This window comes from Nerophis lumbriciformis, linkage group LG02, assembly GCF_033978685.3.
Source record: "Nerophis lumbriciformis linkage group LG02, RoL_Nlum_v2.1, whole genome shotgun sequence".
Lineage (NCBI taxonomy): Eukaryota > Metazoa > Chordata > Actinopteri > Syngnathiformes > Syngnathidae > Nerophis > Nerophis lumbriciformis.
In genome coordinates, this window is record NC_084549.2 from 36,764,447 (window position 1) to 36,782,216 (window position 17,770).

The 17,770-nt window shown below is 39.2% G+C and overlaps 1 protein-coding gene across 4 annotated transcripts in view; it reads left to right on the forward strand.

The window, feature by feature from the left end:
* Positions 1-17,770, forward strand: part of LOC133607387 (sorbin and SH3 domain-containing protein 1) — a 129,393-nt gene that overhangs the window by 66,701 nt on the left and 44,922 nt on the right. For all 4 annotated transcript variants that reach the window (XR_009815409.1, XM_061961945.1, XM_061961955.1 and 1 more), the window contains exons 6-13: positions 922-1,063; positions 3,760-3,902; positions 4,030-4,090; positions 4,233-4,307; positions 7,026-7,061; positions 7,196-7,292; positions 11,269-11,383; positions 12,505-12,588. Coding sequence is in view for 3 of the 4 variants with exons in the window: in XM_061961945.1 (XP_061817929.1) it covers positions 922-1,063; positions 3,760-3,902; positions 4,030-4,090; positions 4,233-4,307; positions 7,026-7,061; positions 7,196-7,292; positions 11,269-11,383; positions 12,505-12,588 (753 nt within the window). In the remaining variant the exon portion in view is untranslated. The remainder of the gene's footprint in view (positions 1-921; positions 1,064-3,759; positions 3,903-4,029; positions 4,091-4,232; positions 4,308-7,025; positions 7,062-7,195; positions 7,293-11,268; positions 11,384-12,504; positions 12,589-17,770) is intronic.

Below are 17,770 nucleotides of genomic sequence, written 5' to 3' on the forward strand. Positions count from 1 at the left end.
AAAACATCCCCACAGCATGACGCTGCCACCACCATACTTTACTGTAGGGATGGTATTGGCCTGGTAATGAGCGATGTCTGATTTCCTCCAAACATGACGCCTGGCATTCACGCCAAAGAGTTCAATCGTTGTCTCATCAGACCAGATTATTTTGTTTCTTAGAGAGTCTTTCAGGTGCATTTTGGTAAACTTGTGCAAAGGAATGGCTTCCATGTGGCCACTGTACCTTACAGACCTGATTGGTGAATTGCTGCAGAAAAGGAAGGTCCTCATCTCTCCACAGAGGAATGCTGCAGCTCTGACAGAGTGACCATCAGGTTCTCGGTCACCTCCCTAACTAGACTGAGATGACTGCAGCAATGTACAGAGACATCCTGAATGTAAACCAACACTTCCCATACAACCTGGGGGAGCATGAGAGGTGCTCCATAGAGGAATGCAAATAGAATTGGATAAAACTGCCCAAAGATAGGTGTACCAAGTTTGTGGCATTGTATTAAAAAAGACTGGATACTTTAATTGCTGCCAAAAGTATTGAGCGAACACTTACATTCATGTGATTTTTTTAGTTGTTTACTTTTTACTCATTTGCACAATTAAAAAAAAAAATCACCTTATCATTATTGGGTATTGTCTGTATAATTTAGAGGACAAAATAAATGTATTCCAATTTCGGAATAAGGCTATAACATAACAAAATGTGGAAAAAGTGAAGCGCTGTGAATACTATAAATGATATTAGACATGAAACTTCACATTGTCAAATTGTAAAAAGTGACAAAAATAGCTCTATACACTTACTTTACTTAACCCAACTTTATTTTGCCAGTTGCGTTCCTGCTAAAATATACCCATTTACTAAAGAAAATAAATCATATACGTACATGGTTTGTGTACAAACATATTTCCTTTCACTTTCAGACCAATTCGCCAGAAAGCATAAAAGAAAACCAGGCTCCAACGTCATGTGACAACCAGAACTGTTTGCCATCACCCCCCAGCTCCGTCTATCCATGCACCAGCACAGTTAATCCCACAATAGTCCTGCTGCAACACAACAGAGGTGAGTCACACCAGCCTGTGAGGCGGGGATGGATCTTTTCAAATAGAAAGACCAAAACACCTTTTTTATTGACATGTCCTTGTCATTTTTTATATGATTTATTTTCAAATGTTAGTGCCTGGTCCTTCTCTGTGCTGCTATTAAGCAATGCTTGTTCTTCTGTATCATTGTGTCACTACTGTCCTTGTCCTTGTCTTTCTTCCACAACAGAGCAGAAAAAACATCTTTCTCATTTGAAAGGTATGCTCTGGGCTCTTTGTCATGTCTAATTGTTTTCAGTGCTTAAAAACCTAAAATAATAATTATTTATTCATTTAGACACATTTCGTGCAGGCACTAAATCTGAGTTAAACTTGGTATAGATGTGTGCTTTGCAACATCCGTTGGTTTTAGCATCCAATACAACCCGCTACTCTTATACAAAAACATTTTAAAGGGGAACTGCACTTTTTGGGGGAATTTTGCCCATCATCCACAATCCTTATGTGAGACAAGAGCACACATGTATTTTACTTTTCTGTGCATTCTAAATAGTAAATAAAACAGCTAGTAAGATGCAGCTATCAAAGCATTTAATGTTGATATGACCTATTCTGCCAATTAAGCTCTCTAAAAAAACACCCCAAAAACGTTTTATGTGTTTATAGTAACAGGCACATTCATGATAATTATTACAGTATTTTGGTCATTGCTGTGACTTCTTCTGGGATGCTTACTGATCAGTTGGTTGTATTTTTGGATTAAAAAAATGCTTTTGAACAATGTTGCGATGGTGGTATGCTGTATTCCATTTGTTGAACGCCAAGTTGAGAGCCATATAGTATCAAGTTGGTACCTTGTGGATTTTCAAAGTTGACCATCTTCCCGACTTAGTGCCACAACTTTTGACTTTACAGGTGAGATACATGATTTATTTTCTAGCATTAACTTTTCAAAACTCAAAGGCAAATCAATAGCCAAAAAAAAACCAACCAACTTAATTAGCAAGCTGGCTAATCGCTAGTTGTCGGAGGAGCAGTATGTGTGATGTGTCACATTACCAAAAAAGTAGTTTCTCAGTGTTAGCTCTTACAATCACAATGTCAATATAGCTTGGTTAATATGCAGGTCATGACATATAAATGGAGCGTTGTTGGCTTTTTTAAAATGTTTTTTAGAGGGCTTTATAGGCGGAGTAGATTAATCCCCATTACCTGCATTGCTGGCCATCTTGTACTGACAGTTTTTCCACTATTTAGAACATACAGAAAAGGGAAAGACATGTCGTTTTTGTCTCATGTACTTTTGTAATTATTGTGGATAATGAGCAAAAAAGTGCATTTTTCCTTTAAAAAAAACATTTGGCCTGATCTACTCACTAAAGTTTTGCGTTTATTAAAACTTGTGCAACCTGGTTAGCACACGGACAACTGATTCACTGAACATGTGCGCAGTGGATTGCATCTCTTTAAGGAGCAGAATAAGAAACACAATCCATTTAGCATGTCTGTCCTAATGAATAAGCAACACAATTTTAAAGTTTGCACACATTGTTTAGCACACGGTATTTGGATCTTAGTAGATCAGCTCCATTGTGTCTCTTTATTGTCATCATTTTGTCCTTTGCAGGCAGTTATGTCTATTTTGGAAATTATGCAGCTATTTTCCATGTATTATACCTTCAATGACAATTTTATTTTTAGGTACATCTGCATACTCTTAAGAGAGTGCTGTATCATAAAAAAAAAAGGTAAATGTATTAACCAGGAAATTTTACTTTTAACAATATCCTATTTATTAAGGGTGTAATTTGCAGTGTTATCTTGTGCCTTACACTGATTAGTGTTATATTATTGAGGAATGGATAAGAAATATATTTAATTATCAAATATATAAAAAGTACAGCGTAACGCCTCTGCATTTCACCCATCCACTTGAGGAGCAGTGGACAGCCATAATGCGGCGCTCAGGTATCGTAGGTCAGCATCTTGGTTGTGGAAATATCCATGTGTGGGCACCCGTGGGGGAGATGTGGGTGAAATGTCTTGCCCAAGGACACAACAGCAGTGACTGGGATTGAGGAAGTGGGATTAAAAACTGGGCAGCACGGTACTACAGGGGTTAGTACATGTGCCTCACAATACAAAGGTCCCGAGTTCAATCCCAGGCTCGGGATCTTTCTGTGTTCTCCCCATGACTGCGTGGGTTAACGCTTTAATATGCGGAACATTTTCTAAGTAACAAAGACTTAATTTAGAGTTATTTGGACACTAGGGGAACATATAAGGGTTAGGGTTACTAATAAGCAATAATTCTGAGGTTATTGAGGGAAGACTCTTATTTAATGGCTTACTGGTTGTATAATAAGGCCATGCAGAATAAGAAATTAATAAGTACTTAATAATGACTAATTAAGAGCCAAAATGTTACTAATTTGCATGTTAATAAGCAACTAATTAGTGGTGAATATGTTCCCCATACTAAAGTGTTACCAAAAATTCAATACAGAGAGGACTATATAGGTGAGCGCTGATATTTTTTGATGCAGCTTTTCTCAGTAGATGGTGCAGGTGTACCTAATATTGAGTGACCATTTTAAAACACACCTACCTACTACCTCTTTTATTGTTGAGTTCACATTCCATGGATTGAAACTGATTGTAAGTTGTATCTTGATCTGTCAGTGTGACTTGTTATTGTGATGTCTTGGGTTACAGACCCCACCCCAGAAAGGGACAAAAGCCCCGCTCCTGGGAGAGCCTTGGTCAGTCCAGTTGCGGACATGGACGGGAAAAGACTGCGACTGTCGCTGCACTCCCCTGTCCTGAGTCCTCTCAACAGGCCCATTGTGCCAGTGAGGGTGAGTAACACAAGCTACTACTCACACACATGCATCAGTACTCTGTGTACTACTGTACAATCTGTTCAGCCCAATCCGGGACATTTTTCTCTTAAACAGGAATATCTGTTGATTTGTGTTAATTCAGAACACTGAAACGTCCAAAGACTGGTACAAGACAATGTTCAAGCAGATTCACAAGATACCCGGTAAGAGACTATTTTCATTCTTTGCATGTTAGTAAAAGTTTTGTGCTCATGTTTCCGTCCTTGTGTACAAAGTATGTGCGTGTTTGTGTGTCTGGGAGCGTTAATGTCACACTGTGGCGTGTCTCTCCATCACTTCACTCAGAGACTATTGAAGAAAACCCATACCGCCCCACCTACATATTCCCCGACAACTTTGACATTCGCATGAAATCCAAAGGTATTGAATAGTAGAACTCTGTTCTCATTATCATTACTAATCCACACCCCAACATGGGATATTAACACACTTATTATATACTACATGGCCCCAACCTGACCATGTAACAAGTATATTAATGCATTGATGTTACCACTATTCATGCACTTGTATTTGCTTAGTTAACACAAACATATGATGATTATGTTGTGTGTAACTAACAAAATGCATTACCTTTACTCTTCATCTTTACTATCATTGTCCGTGACACTGTTTTCTTTTTTTTCACTTAAATTATTCATGTGTCCTGCATTTGTTCTAATATTATTATAACTAATGTTATGGATTGCATGCTTTATACACATACAGGACACCTCATTAAGTACATCTGCTGCAAATTCTGCCCTTATAAAAGGGCCGGTATTGATAATTGTGCTTAGTTGGCGTTAGGGTTGTTAAAAGTATTGATACTTCCATACCAAGTCAATACCAACGCACGAAAAACCCTTGATCCTGCTTTTTTCAGTAACGTCACTTTTTCCTTGATGAGCCACATCAAAAGGAACACCATATGCCGTGCTTCCTGTTTGTCCTCGCCAGGGCCGCCTTAACACATGTTCTTGCCTGAAGCCACTCAATCAGGGAACTTGAATTATGATGGCGGAATGCAATGATTGGTGTTCATAGCTGTCAATCACAGACAGCCCTGCTTTGTGTAGCGATTGTGAAGTCTCTCTCTCGGCTACAATATTTTTTCCTACTGCTCTGAGTGTGGCGCGAGCCCAGGTCGTCGGTGTGAGAGTCAAGCGTGCTGACTAGTGAGCTATAAGCACAGGGAAACTCCCAGAGCGCCAGCACTATTCTTGAAATTGACTGTCCTTTGACAAGTGTGCATGCACCCGTCGTGAAAGAGATTTTTTTTTTAAATGGATGATATTTTTGCATCGTTGGTGTTCTGTTGAGTAAATTAAAAATAAATAAAACTAGGTTTTCAGGGCGGAGGGGAGGGGATTGTTGAAGTTTGGTGGAGCCCTCTGCATGCTACAAATAAAGTGTGCAACCAAAACTTTATCACTTTAAAAAGTGCTTAGAAAACACAGCTTACAGACACATCTGTGTAGTTTGGCAACACTTTGAACGCCACTAGTTTACTTATTTCACCAGGAAGACAAAGTGTTGCCTGGGGGCAATTTGCTGAACGCAGCTCTTTTTTATTGGTCAGTGGCACATTGTAGAAATAAAATAAAAAACACAAATATTGTTTGAAGGTTTCATGCCACTGCTATTCTTTTTATATTGTAAAATAGTTGACTATTGTTGTCACTTACAGTATGAGCATATGCAAGTACAGTATTGTTAATTTGGATATGCTGGGAGGGCATCGACCACTGCTGTCCTTTTTTGAATATATAGTTGCTCCTGCAATTAAAATAATGTGCCAAAAGATGTTGAAGCACAGTGATCTTAAGTACTTGACACTTTCAATCACTTTTTAATAAAGTAGTGAATGTTTTTTGTTTTTTTGTGGAAATCAGGTATCGGTTTTGAATACTGAAATCCAGTCATCGTGACAATCCTGTTACAAACTACTTCTACTGTGACCACAGTGCGGTTCTACATCACTGCAGACTAGAATAACACAATAGTAAAATATTTTCATGATCTTGTATGGAATCAGCAGCACGGTGGTACGTGTGCCTTTACAATACGAAGGTCCTGGGTTCGATCCTGGGCTCGGGTTCTTCCTGTGTGGAGTTTGCATGTTCTCCCCGTAACTGCGTGGGTTCCCTCCGGGTACTCCGGCTTCCCCCCACCTCCAAAGACATGCACCTAGGGATAGGTTGATTGGCAACACTAAATTGGCCCTAGTGTGTGAATGTTGTCTTATCTGTGTTGGCCCTGCGATGAGGTGGCGACTTGTTCAGGGTGTACCCCGCCTACCGCCTGAATGCAGCTGAGATAGGCTCCAGCACCCCCCGCGACCCCAAAAAGGGACAGACAGTAGCAAATGGATGGAATGTATGGATTCTTTGAACAGAGTGCAGGTGTACCTAATGTTGTGGCCAGTCAAGGAGTAAATGTAACCTGACTCGGATGAGCGGCAAAACGTCTTCTAAGACAAACCAAACAGTCCAGTTGCGATCGATTGAATGCCCTTAGATGACAATGACCAAGATGAATGAGAACAGTCATAGACATGTCAACATGTAGTGTAGTAGTGTCGCCACTAGATGCTGCTGTAACTCTTTCATCCTCTATCTATAAGCTTAATGTGTCCCTCAGTTGAGTTTTGCCAACAAACATGTGACTGCAACAAATCAAAGCTAGGTCTAGATGCATGCCAAATAAAAAAAATGTAATTACTTCATTCTCTCCATAACACTTATTTTACAAAATCTAGCTAAAAAAATGTATCTCTCTCTGCTCAAATGTGTGAAGTTATGTCAATTCTATTCATATTTCATAGCCAAGGTCCCCCTGAGTGTGCCTGAGCAGCTAATGATTTGCCTTAGCATTGATGCTTCAATCCTGTTTTAGCTCGGTAATGCTTCTGTAAAGTGCTTTGCATTGACGCTCTCTGATTACATTTTGTGAAACTGTGGTTAAATAGCGTGGAAGGCGGGGAAATACAGAAAAAAGGCTTTAGTCTCATTTGAATTATTTATGTTCTTTTTAAAAGCTGGCTCAACACACCTCGAGATGATAAATAAGTTAATTTATTTACTATTCCTGCTCTAGAGAACGGCCCTAACCCCTTTGGCTACTTGGATGATGGTGAGTTTTGGAATGTTCTATAGTTTCAAATCAGCTGCTGCAGTAGCTAGAGTTGTGAGTCATTCTATGAGCTGCATATTGATAAAAATATATCTATATATATATATATATATATATATATCTTTTTGTGAAAGGAGTACCACGATCTCAAAGCGATACAGAGGTTTGTTCAAGAGCAAGGTCAATGCCAGTGCCAACACGGTCTTCATCCCTCAAACCCTCTACTAAAAGGTTAGTGTCCATTCATCATCAATATAATATTCATACAATCAAATTCAAACTTACAAAAGTTTTCTTATGAAATTTAAATACACACACCAGACAGAATGGGTTGACCAGCACAATTTGATGTGAGAATGCAAGAGCCGTATCAAACACCCACTTTATCTGACAATGTCAGAAAGGTGCTGATTTTACAATGTTCTTATTACAGTAGTACCTCAATTGGTTCTGCGACGGAGCTCTTAGCTCAAAACACTTGTATCTCAAATCAATGTATCAATGTACTGGTGCTTTTGCCCCAAAACAACACAATGTTAACATGTAGCATGCCTTTTTAAAAATAAATACTGACTCTTGGTTATCAAATATTGTATAAAAACAATATAATATAATGTACTAAAACAATTACAGTAGTTACATAAAGTAGTGTAATAATAATGTCCAGCATTTACCTTGGAGAGTGGACTTCTAAGGTATCTCCTTGTAGCTGCTTCTCCGGCATGTACACATCATCAGCAGCTTCTCCATATTTTCATGGATAAATGTCCCCCGTTTGGATATCATTTTGAAATTTTTGGCTGGCGTTTGACTCATGTGGGTTTGTTTTTGTGTGATCTGCACACTGGCTCTGTGGTCGCTGCTGGATAGAATTTCTGGTGCAGAACCTGGAATGGACTCAAAGGCTAATATAGAACATATTTGATTCAAGTCAATATATTCTAATATTTTGGTGAATATTGGGCCAATACCCGAAATCAATATTAGATTGAGACACCCTACTTATAAACCACATACGAAATCATAACACAACATAGACTTTATTATGTTCCAGTTAATTTTCTCTAACTGAGCCCATTGGATTTTAGTAGAATAGGGTGTGGACTAGGGGTGTAACAATTTGTTTTAACAACGATTCGATTCCATTCGATATTTGTGGTTGGCAATACAATTTAGGGACAATATTTTTTTTTTAGGATGACACGATTTGAAACGATGCAGTGAGTTGAAATCGATTCAGTATCTTTTTAGCAAAACAATCAAGCAGTGGTGACTGTGAAGTAAATACTGGATATTGGACATTCCTGTTATTTTTTTGGAGGAATAATAGCTATGAAATAATTATGGATCAAACAAACAAGTAAAGAACAATTAATGTCCAGTGCATTCACATTTTATTTGAATCAAGTGCAACCAACACTTAAGTTTGAATTAACAGGAGGAAACATTTTCTGCTCACATTTCACATTCAAGAAATGTTCAATAAAAATACAGTAACCAACATTTTAAGAGTAGATTTACCTGCTAAATAAAGTTACCCGACCCGGCCATGCAGTTCCTGTTCTCCGCCCTCGCGTCACCAATGACGTCCCAGGTGTGCGGAAGCATGTATGCCCTCTAATCCCAGTTGATGGCGTTTGTCTCTTCCTTCCTAATTCCCAAAGCCTTCTTTATCCATCCCTTCTATTTATGTGTTTTCTGCTTGTGTACCGAGAGTCGCTGTATTGCTGTAATCTGCACCTCTGTCATTTCCATTGTGTCGGCCACGTCTTCTGTTGTTTAATGGTACGTATTTATCATTGTGTTGTGTCGCTTGCATTTATTGTGGCTTTTTCCAATTGCGCTGGAGCTGAAAGTTGTGATCTTGAAATGCTCGACAGTGGAGAAGGAGGGACACAGTCGGAGATACACTTTTAGACGCTTTCTTAACAAGCGGTAACAAACGCACGTTTAAACGATGAACAAACACCCAAACTCTCGACTCGGTTCACTCTTGCACACTTCACAGACAACAGCACCACCTCTCTGCCAAAAGAACTGTAGACACCTTAATATTTATTACTTCCTATACTGTATATACTGTATATACTGTTATACTATTTGATATTGCACTAATACTGTATGTGACTACTGTATTTTTACTTGTACTGATACTTCTACCATAACTACTGGGACTTATTGTGCAACTTATTGTCTTGTAATTAATGTACATCAGAGCTATTCAAATTGTTGTATTTTTTGTATTTAGTGTATTAGATTCAGCAACTAGTGTTTGGATCCCACTGTACGCAATATCTGAAGAGCATGGAAAAAAGCATTTCACTGTGGTGTATTCTGCATGTGATGAATAAAACCTTTGAACCTCTTAAAGACACACAGACACACATGTCACAGATATTACACTATTGTCTTGTGGCGTTTGCTATGACCTTTGTCGACCACCCTAGATATCCGCCATTTTTTTTTTTATGACGCCACAGATGGGGAAATAGACTCAACGTGTAAAATCTTTATTATTACAGTACTAAACTTCATATAAAGTCTGCTGTTGGTAAAGCCAATGTTGTCCTTTTTCTAGTAATGATAAAATTGATCCATTCTCGTGTAAAACAATCTTGGCTCTATACCAGGGGTCGGCAACCCGCGGCTCTAGAGCCGCATGCGGCTCTTTAGCGCCGCCCTAGTGGCTCTCTGGAGCTTTTTCAAAAATGTATGAAAAATGGAAAAAGATGAGGGGGAAAAATATATTTTTTGTTTTAATATGGTTTCTGTAAGAGGACAAACATGACACAAACCTCCCTAATTGTTATAAAGCACACTGTTCATATTAAACATGCTTCACTGATTCGAGTATTTGGCGAGCGCCGTTTTGTCCTACTAATTATGGCGGTCCTTGAACTCACAGTAGTTTGTTTACATTTATAACTTTCTCCGACTTTCTAGGACGTGTTTTATGCTACTTCTTTTTCTGTCTCATTTTGTCCACCAAACTTTTAAGATTGTGCATGAATACACAAAGGTGAGTTTTGTCGATGTTATTGACTTGTGTGGAGTGCTAATCAGACATATTTGGTCACGGCATGAATGCAAGCTAATTGATGCTAACATGCTATTTAGGCTAGCTATATGTACATATTGCATCATTTTGCCTCATTTGTAGCTATATTTGAGGTCATTTAGTTTCTTTTAAGTCCTTAATTCAATTTATATCTCATGACACACTATCTCTATGTAATATGGCTTTTAATTTTTTGCGGCTCCAGACAGATTTGTTTTTGTATTTTTGGTCCAATATGGCTCTTTCAACATTTTGGGTTGCCGACCCCTGCTCTTTACCTATCTCTTGGAGGACACACTTGCTGAGCACAGATTGATACACTTGAAATTTAGGAATATAAATCGATCTACCAATGTATCGATCAATTGTTACACCCCTAGTGTGGATGTACGCTGCATATTTGTGAGATAGATTTATAAAATGAATACCTGGCTGTCCTCATCAGTCAAAACTGAACAACATCTCATTAGCTTGTTCAAGTATACCTCAATGTTAATGTCGTGTTACGTGTTAGTACGGTTTATACCAGTCTGGCTTCCAAACTTGAAGGGAGTTTTTGTCCCATGCGGCTGCAACTGTTTCCTTTGTATATTGATGTGTTTAGCTGTCATCGCCACACCACACACACGCACACACACACACACACACACACACACAAACACACACACACACACACACACATAGGTGTTGGCACAGGATGATGTGCTTGTTGAGAGATGAGTGATGAAGGAGAACAGGTGATGGAGGATTAGAAGATTGGAAGCATTAGCCACTGGAGTGTTGGATGACATGTCGAGGTTCTGACCTTCCTCCTTGGTCACGCCAAAGCAGCCAATGCCTCAACACATCCTCAGTAGAAATGAAAATAATCTGGGTTATTTTCCCCTGGTAGATCATTTTGACAATTTCTATTTCGGAATTGAAGAAGGAATTTAGCTTTTTGTCACTAATTAGGCTTAAACATCAACTGACTTTTCTGTCATGTCATCATTCAAGGAGTAGAGGGGCTGGATGGATTATTCATCATATTTAGCTTTAAAAAAAAAATCTTAGCCAAAAATGGTTGCCATGGTGACTACGTAATGAGGATTTCTCTCTCTCGCTCTCCCGTATCCTCTCACACCTCCCTGACTCCCGCCTCATCCACAGAAATGAGTGGGAGCCCCCAGATAAAAAGGTAGACACCAGGAAGTACCGCGCCGAGCCCAAGAGCATCTTTGAGTACGAGCCTGGGAAATCGTCGGTCCTGAAGCTGGAGAGAACGGTATGTTAGCCGCCTTCCTGCCTGCCCCTCTCTCCCTCGCTTGCTCTCTCTCTTTCTCTCTCTTGGTGCATGTCATGTGAGCAGCACCCCTCTCCTACATCCATCCATCCCCCACGCTCACCTCTGCATCTAAGCTGGTGGCAGCTTCAGCACCGAATTGCCTTGTGGGACACATTCCTAAACGGTGTCCTGTTCCGTTGACAGACGATCACGGCTGACATCGGGGAGGGGGTATCGCTTTCCAAGGAGATCCTTTGTCATGCTTGTCTTCAATTTAAGGTTATTGGGCTGAAACGCCTGGCTGTGACAGGATCTTAGGGCAGGCACTGAACATAGATGCTTTGTGTTTTGGTAAGAGGAAGTGAAATGCTAGCCTATAGACATGGCGATGACCCAAACGTCATTGATTGACAGTTTGATATCTACACATTTAATTTCAGCTTACGTAACAGGAAGCTCAGAGGGTAATTGATAATGTAATCATGGTTCTTCGGGAGTACAATCCGCTCCATTTGTTCTTGTAGGCTGGCAATTATTTTTGGTGTTGTTGGTGTTGTTGTACTTCATCCTGTGACATAAGAGACCAAATGTCCAAAGAACAATTATTTATGTTCCAGCTCACACGTCTGCATGCTCATTCGTCATTGTGTATATGTTGATTCGACAGAACGATCCAGAAATCCTTGTACTTTTTTAAAGGATAGGTTCACTTATGTGGAATTGCAACATAAACCTCCTTCATATAGCCTTCATTTCGATTATTCGGTGTATTCCAAAAGGGGGAAAAAATACATCCAAAGTGGTAAGGCTGACTTGAGGAGTTAAAGGTCACACTGTTCAATGACCCAAAGCAATGACATTATTGAGTCTGTACAACTTTAAATGAACAGTTGAAGTATGCATGGAAGTTTGTTCATATTAAGTGGACATTTAAAAGAAATAGACCAAAAACAAATGTCCACTGCACAATGTGAACCTATCCCTTAACAAGCAGCAGTGCAGTCGAGAGATATACTGTAATATGTGGCTGTGTTATTCCATGCTGTCTGAACTGTCTTCTCTTTGTCTTTCTCCACCTCCTCCTCCTCCTCTTCCTCCTCTTGTCGCCATGCCCTCTATAGACTCTGGATGTATGTCCGGAAGATGTAGATTTAGAGAATGAGCCGTGGTATAAATTCTTTTCAGAGATGGAGTTTGACAGAGCGGTAAGTTTTTGACAGTGTATCTCCATTTAATTGCATGTGATAACACCTCTGTTCAAATACTGTTTGTCTGTAAATATTACAGTACTTGGATTTCTACTCGCACTTTACCCATAAACCAAATATAATACCACAAATGCGAGTAGAATGGAAACTAATAGAAACCGCCAAATTCTCCAAATTCACAAATTCTAAATGTAAAAATAAAAATAACAATCAATGGTGTAATCACTATTGACTTACAATGCATTAGCAAACATGCAGAGAGAATAATACTTTGGGCAAGTCTCCACCCAAAAACACTTCTTTTTAAAAAAAAAACAATGATGACCGATTGTTGCTTTAGCCATATTATACTGAGCAGCCAGGACAGAGTTTGGTGTGCATCTATTTCCAGCTATAGTCTTCTTTGTACAGAGGAACCTTGATTTACAAACCTAAATGATTCTTAAAACAGGGTTTGTAAATAGAAATGTTTTTGTATTAAAGCCAATATGAAGCCAAGAAACACTTTAAATATGAATAATGACTTTCAGCCTTGACAAAAGTCCATATTTTAGCTAAAGTTTTACACTTTGAACACAATACAAAGCGCTTCACAGTACTGTTTATTAAACATAACAACTAGTTCTACATACAAACACTCGCCCCACAATTCCCCTAACAGTTAGAAATCACAAAACGATGTAACTTTAAAAGCCAAGTCGCTGTAATGATTACGGATAAAAATAATACATCAGCTTTACCTTGTTGGTTATTCGTCTTTACATGCAACGGGAGGGAGGGATAAGTGGAGGAAGGCGGTGTTGACAACGCTGTGGATACCTCTTGATTGTTTCAAACCAAACATTGTTTGTCCATTGCTTTCTTTGGACCTATTTAGAGTTGGAAAAACTAGAAACATGTGGTAAAAAGGCTAAAAAGTACATAAAAGCGCACAAAGTAGCACTTAGCAGAGTAGGTAAGGACAGCAGTGCTGTGCTAACTTAATCAGCATTGGAGATCAATCAGCCCATCCACAATGGATGTGCGGCTGGGCACAAATCGGCTGCACTGCAGGCACACAATGGGTGGATGAAGTGTTCAGACACAAAGACAAGGTTCGTACAATAAAACATACACAAAGACAAGGTTCGTACATCAAAACAGTTTTATTCGGCATATGGTTCGTAAATCGAAAAGTTCGTAAAACGAGGGGTCCGTAAATGAAGGTTTTTGATTGATTGAAACTTTTATCAGTAGATTGCACAGTACAGTACATATTCTGTACAATTGACCACTAAATGGTAACACCCGAATAAGTTTTTTAACTTGTTTAAGTCGGGGTCCACGTTAATCAATTCATGGTACAAATATATACTATCAGCATAATACAGTCATCATACAAGTTAATCATCAGAGTATATACATTGAATTATTTACACTCCGGGGATTGGGATGTGGATGTGGTGGGATATCATCTGAGAAATGGACATTGTAACAGTGTAGGTCTGACTTTGTAGGATATGTACAGCAAGCGGTGAATATAGTGAGCTCAGAAAGCATAAGAACAAGGCTCCACTGTATTTTTTAATTGTAGTGGCATCACACGAAAAAGCTAAAGAAAAAGCAACGCACTCACTGTGTCTTGTGACTTTCGAGGCCTATTTTAACAGGATATACAAATACACTGTGTTTGAACTCTAAACCCAACTCGACTTTATGGTTCCAGTGTAATCGCTTTTAACCGCAAAGCCCACTTGATACAGCTCTCCATTCTTCTAAGTTGAGCCCAAAAGATCTATTTATATTCTCTTCTGAGTTCTTTCTGAGCAGTTTCTTCTGTCTGCGGGGCTGAGTAAGATGATATCATCTGTATAAAATACACACATCAGTGGTCAAGATATTCTATTATTGAAGCTCACAATAGAATGGGCCTAATAAAATAGGTTCTTCATTCAAATAATTTTCCTCCATGTTATCACCTCAACTCCACGGCGTGACACATTCCTTTTGAGATGCACCCTGACATGTAGAAATGTATTCAGTATTATATGCAATTCATTCAGAAGTTACTTGAGACGACACGCAGAGAGGATGCAGGTCACCAGAATAATCCCAGGCCCTGGAATAACAACTCCTGCCTGCCTGCCATGTGGTATATTTACCAAACTATCTAACGTGAGAAACTGATGAAGTCATGAATGCAATGTCACGACACATCCCTGCCATAGTCCTTGGCGGCAGACGTGTGTTTCACCGGCCAGACACGAGCAGATGTTCTCCTCGTTGTCGGAGCAGACCACCGCACACTGGATCGTATGAGGTGGCACCGCTGACTTCAGCATGAGGTCATGTGCTTCCACGGGGTCGAGTCTGTTGTTCCTATTGACAGCAGTTCCAGGTTAGTGGAAAGGCGGAGGAAGTTTAGACGTAAAAGGCTCACTCCCAGCCTGGACGGTGGCCAGATAAGCTCGGCCTGATGACTGGCTCCTGCCTAATGTCAAAGTCACTTCAAAAGCGACACCTAGTATGAGCGGCATTTGCCCTTTAGACTCAGCCAGACATACTGACTCATTGGACTTTGATTGACGCATCGGCACGCACGCGTTATTACTGGAAGACGGACGTGACTTAAGGCAGAAAAACGACGACACTTGGGGGCTTGAATGGAGTGATAGCCCTTCATGGCTCTTGTCTAGGAAGCTTTTGGTCTTCGTGAGAACCATCAAAGTGCTGAGGAGGACCACTTCTAACTAAGAAGTAGTATGCATAATAAGCATGCTCACTGAAAGGACTGAAGGCTGGTTCAAATGTTTGTGACTATTTTTCAAAAGAGCAGCCTTATTGCAATTAATGAGTACATAAACTGTACTTTCATTTTACCAGGCATAAAACAGTAATACAGACAAAAACAAAAACAACTAGAGTGAAATAACTAAATCTAAAGAAACAGTCAAACCAAACTAAAACAAATAATCATGTTTACCCTGTGCAAATAATATTTAGTTTATATTTGTTCCCAAATTATGTGATCCAGAAATATGAATTGACACTTCAGGGGTCAGAACGCATACCTAAATAAGCACTAAAGTCATGAAGGACATCAAATACAGTAATACAAACACTGAACACAAAACATTTTATGAAACAGTAATTAAATAGAGAATCATTACCTATTGTCTGGAGACTCACTTGCTGCTTTATCATCCCCACAGCAGCTTCACCTTGAACCTTAAGGTTAGGCCAATTAACACAAGCCTTAAATCGCATAAAATATGCATAACTGACGCTTCACTTTCCCCGCTCACATTTTTTTTACTTTTTAAGGTTTCAAACATTCGTTTAGTCTTCCCCTGAATCAACATAAGCAGCGCTGATTCTGCGTTTCCATTCAAAGCACTCGCAACCTTTCCATCTCAATAATGACACCACCATGCTGTTTAGTTATTATGTTATGTTATGTTATTTTATTGGAGCAGACGCATTAACACGCCTAATTTATTGCCATCTCATGTGTCTTGTGTGCTGGTATGACTATAAAATTCCTTGAATCCTTGAATACCATCTTATCCTTAAAGGGGAACTGCACTTTTTGGGGAATTTTGCCTATCGATCTCAATCATTATGAAAGAGAAGACGACAAAGTGTTTTGGGGTTTTTTTGCATTCTAAAATGTAAAAATCTGCTCATTCTAGGTAGCTAGCAATGCAGCTAATGGAAGCAATCAATTCTACCGCTAAATCACTTTTAAAAGGCATTCAAAAACCGTTACCAGTACTTAATTTACGTTCCGTAACCTGTATAATAACCAAGCTGTAGCAACATTATTATTGTAAGAGCGAACACTGAGGAACTCTCTTTCTAGCGTAGTAACACATCGGCATGCTTCAGTATTAGCCGTAAAAGCTAACTACGGCGAGAGATAAGCTAGCTTCTACGACAGCACGGAACGCGTTTGAGTTTGTAATACATAACACGATGCGATAGAACACCAATCTGTATTGATTGAAAAACATGAGCAATCATATTATAGTATCTGTTAAGTGTTAGCCCACATTTCATGTGTTGTTTGTACACAGCTAGCCAAACAATGTATGCTGTCTGTCATCATACACACATGACGTGCTGCGTCATGATCAATATAAAGTGTGACTCATTCGATGGTCTCTTTAGTCCAGCTGGTCTGTGACGTTTTTTCTGGTTTATTTGGGGCGAGCATGCCATTTATGTCGAAATACCTTGTCTCCAAATTCCATATTTGCAGCTTTGAGTCGATTATACCTCACTCTATCGGCTTTCGTCTGCTCCAGTTTCACCCTCTTCTTCGTGCTCGCTTCTAGAAGCAGCAGTTCACCCTTCGTTCATTCAGCTTCAAAAAGATAAGGTTGTGAATCCTCATTTGTCAAAAAATAGTCGTCTTTGTTGTCTGTTACTAAGTCTGCCATGGTTAGAACACACACAAGCGGTTTGTATCCGTAAGTAGGAACACACATTGGAAGTCGGACGTGCGCTGCTATGGAAACATAAATAAATGCGCGGAAGAAGTCAGTCCCGGAAATGATTAAAATGATCAAAACACGGTAAATATTGAACATATCACATATTGTTATGAATTTGTCTGTTACTACATTATATATAGACTTGCAGTGTGTATACAAAACATTGATGGAGGGTTTTGAAGTTGTTTTAGAGGGAAGACTACAACGGTGACTCCCATTAGCCGCAAGTGGTTTTTATATCATATTTAAAATTGTAATTTAAAAAAAAAAGATATATGTGTTCTTGTCTCTCGTAATGATTGCGAACAATAGACAAAATTCCCAAAAAAATGCAGTTCCCCTTTAATAATGGTCATGTCAGTGGAGCGGTTTTGACCAAAAGTGTGGCCAATATTAGTTTTCTTTTCTTCTTCTCTCTATGAGATTAATATGATATTTATTTATGATATTTACTTTGCCACCAGAAGTGTAGTGTGGCTGTGCATGGGGCCTTTACTGTATTATTCCACTGCGTGCTGGTAGTAAGTAGTAGTAAGTAGCTTTTGAGTGAGTCTTATATTTACGGACCAAAATTACCTTTTCATTTAATCAATAGGAGCACGTTCGTAACAACATTGTAAAACACGAAACATCGTAACACAGAACTTGGAAAAGCGAGGACTCTCTGCCCAAGCTATAATTGGCACTATAATCAGGTCATTTTT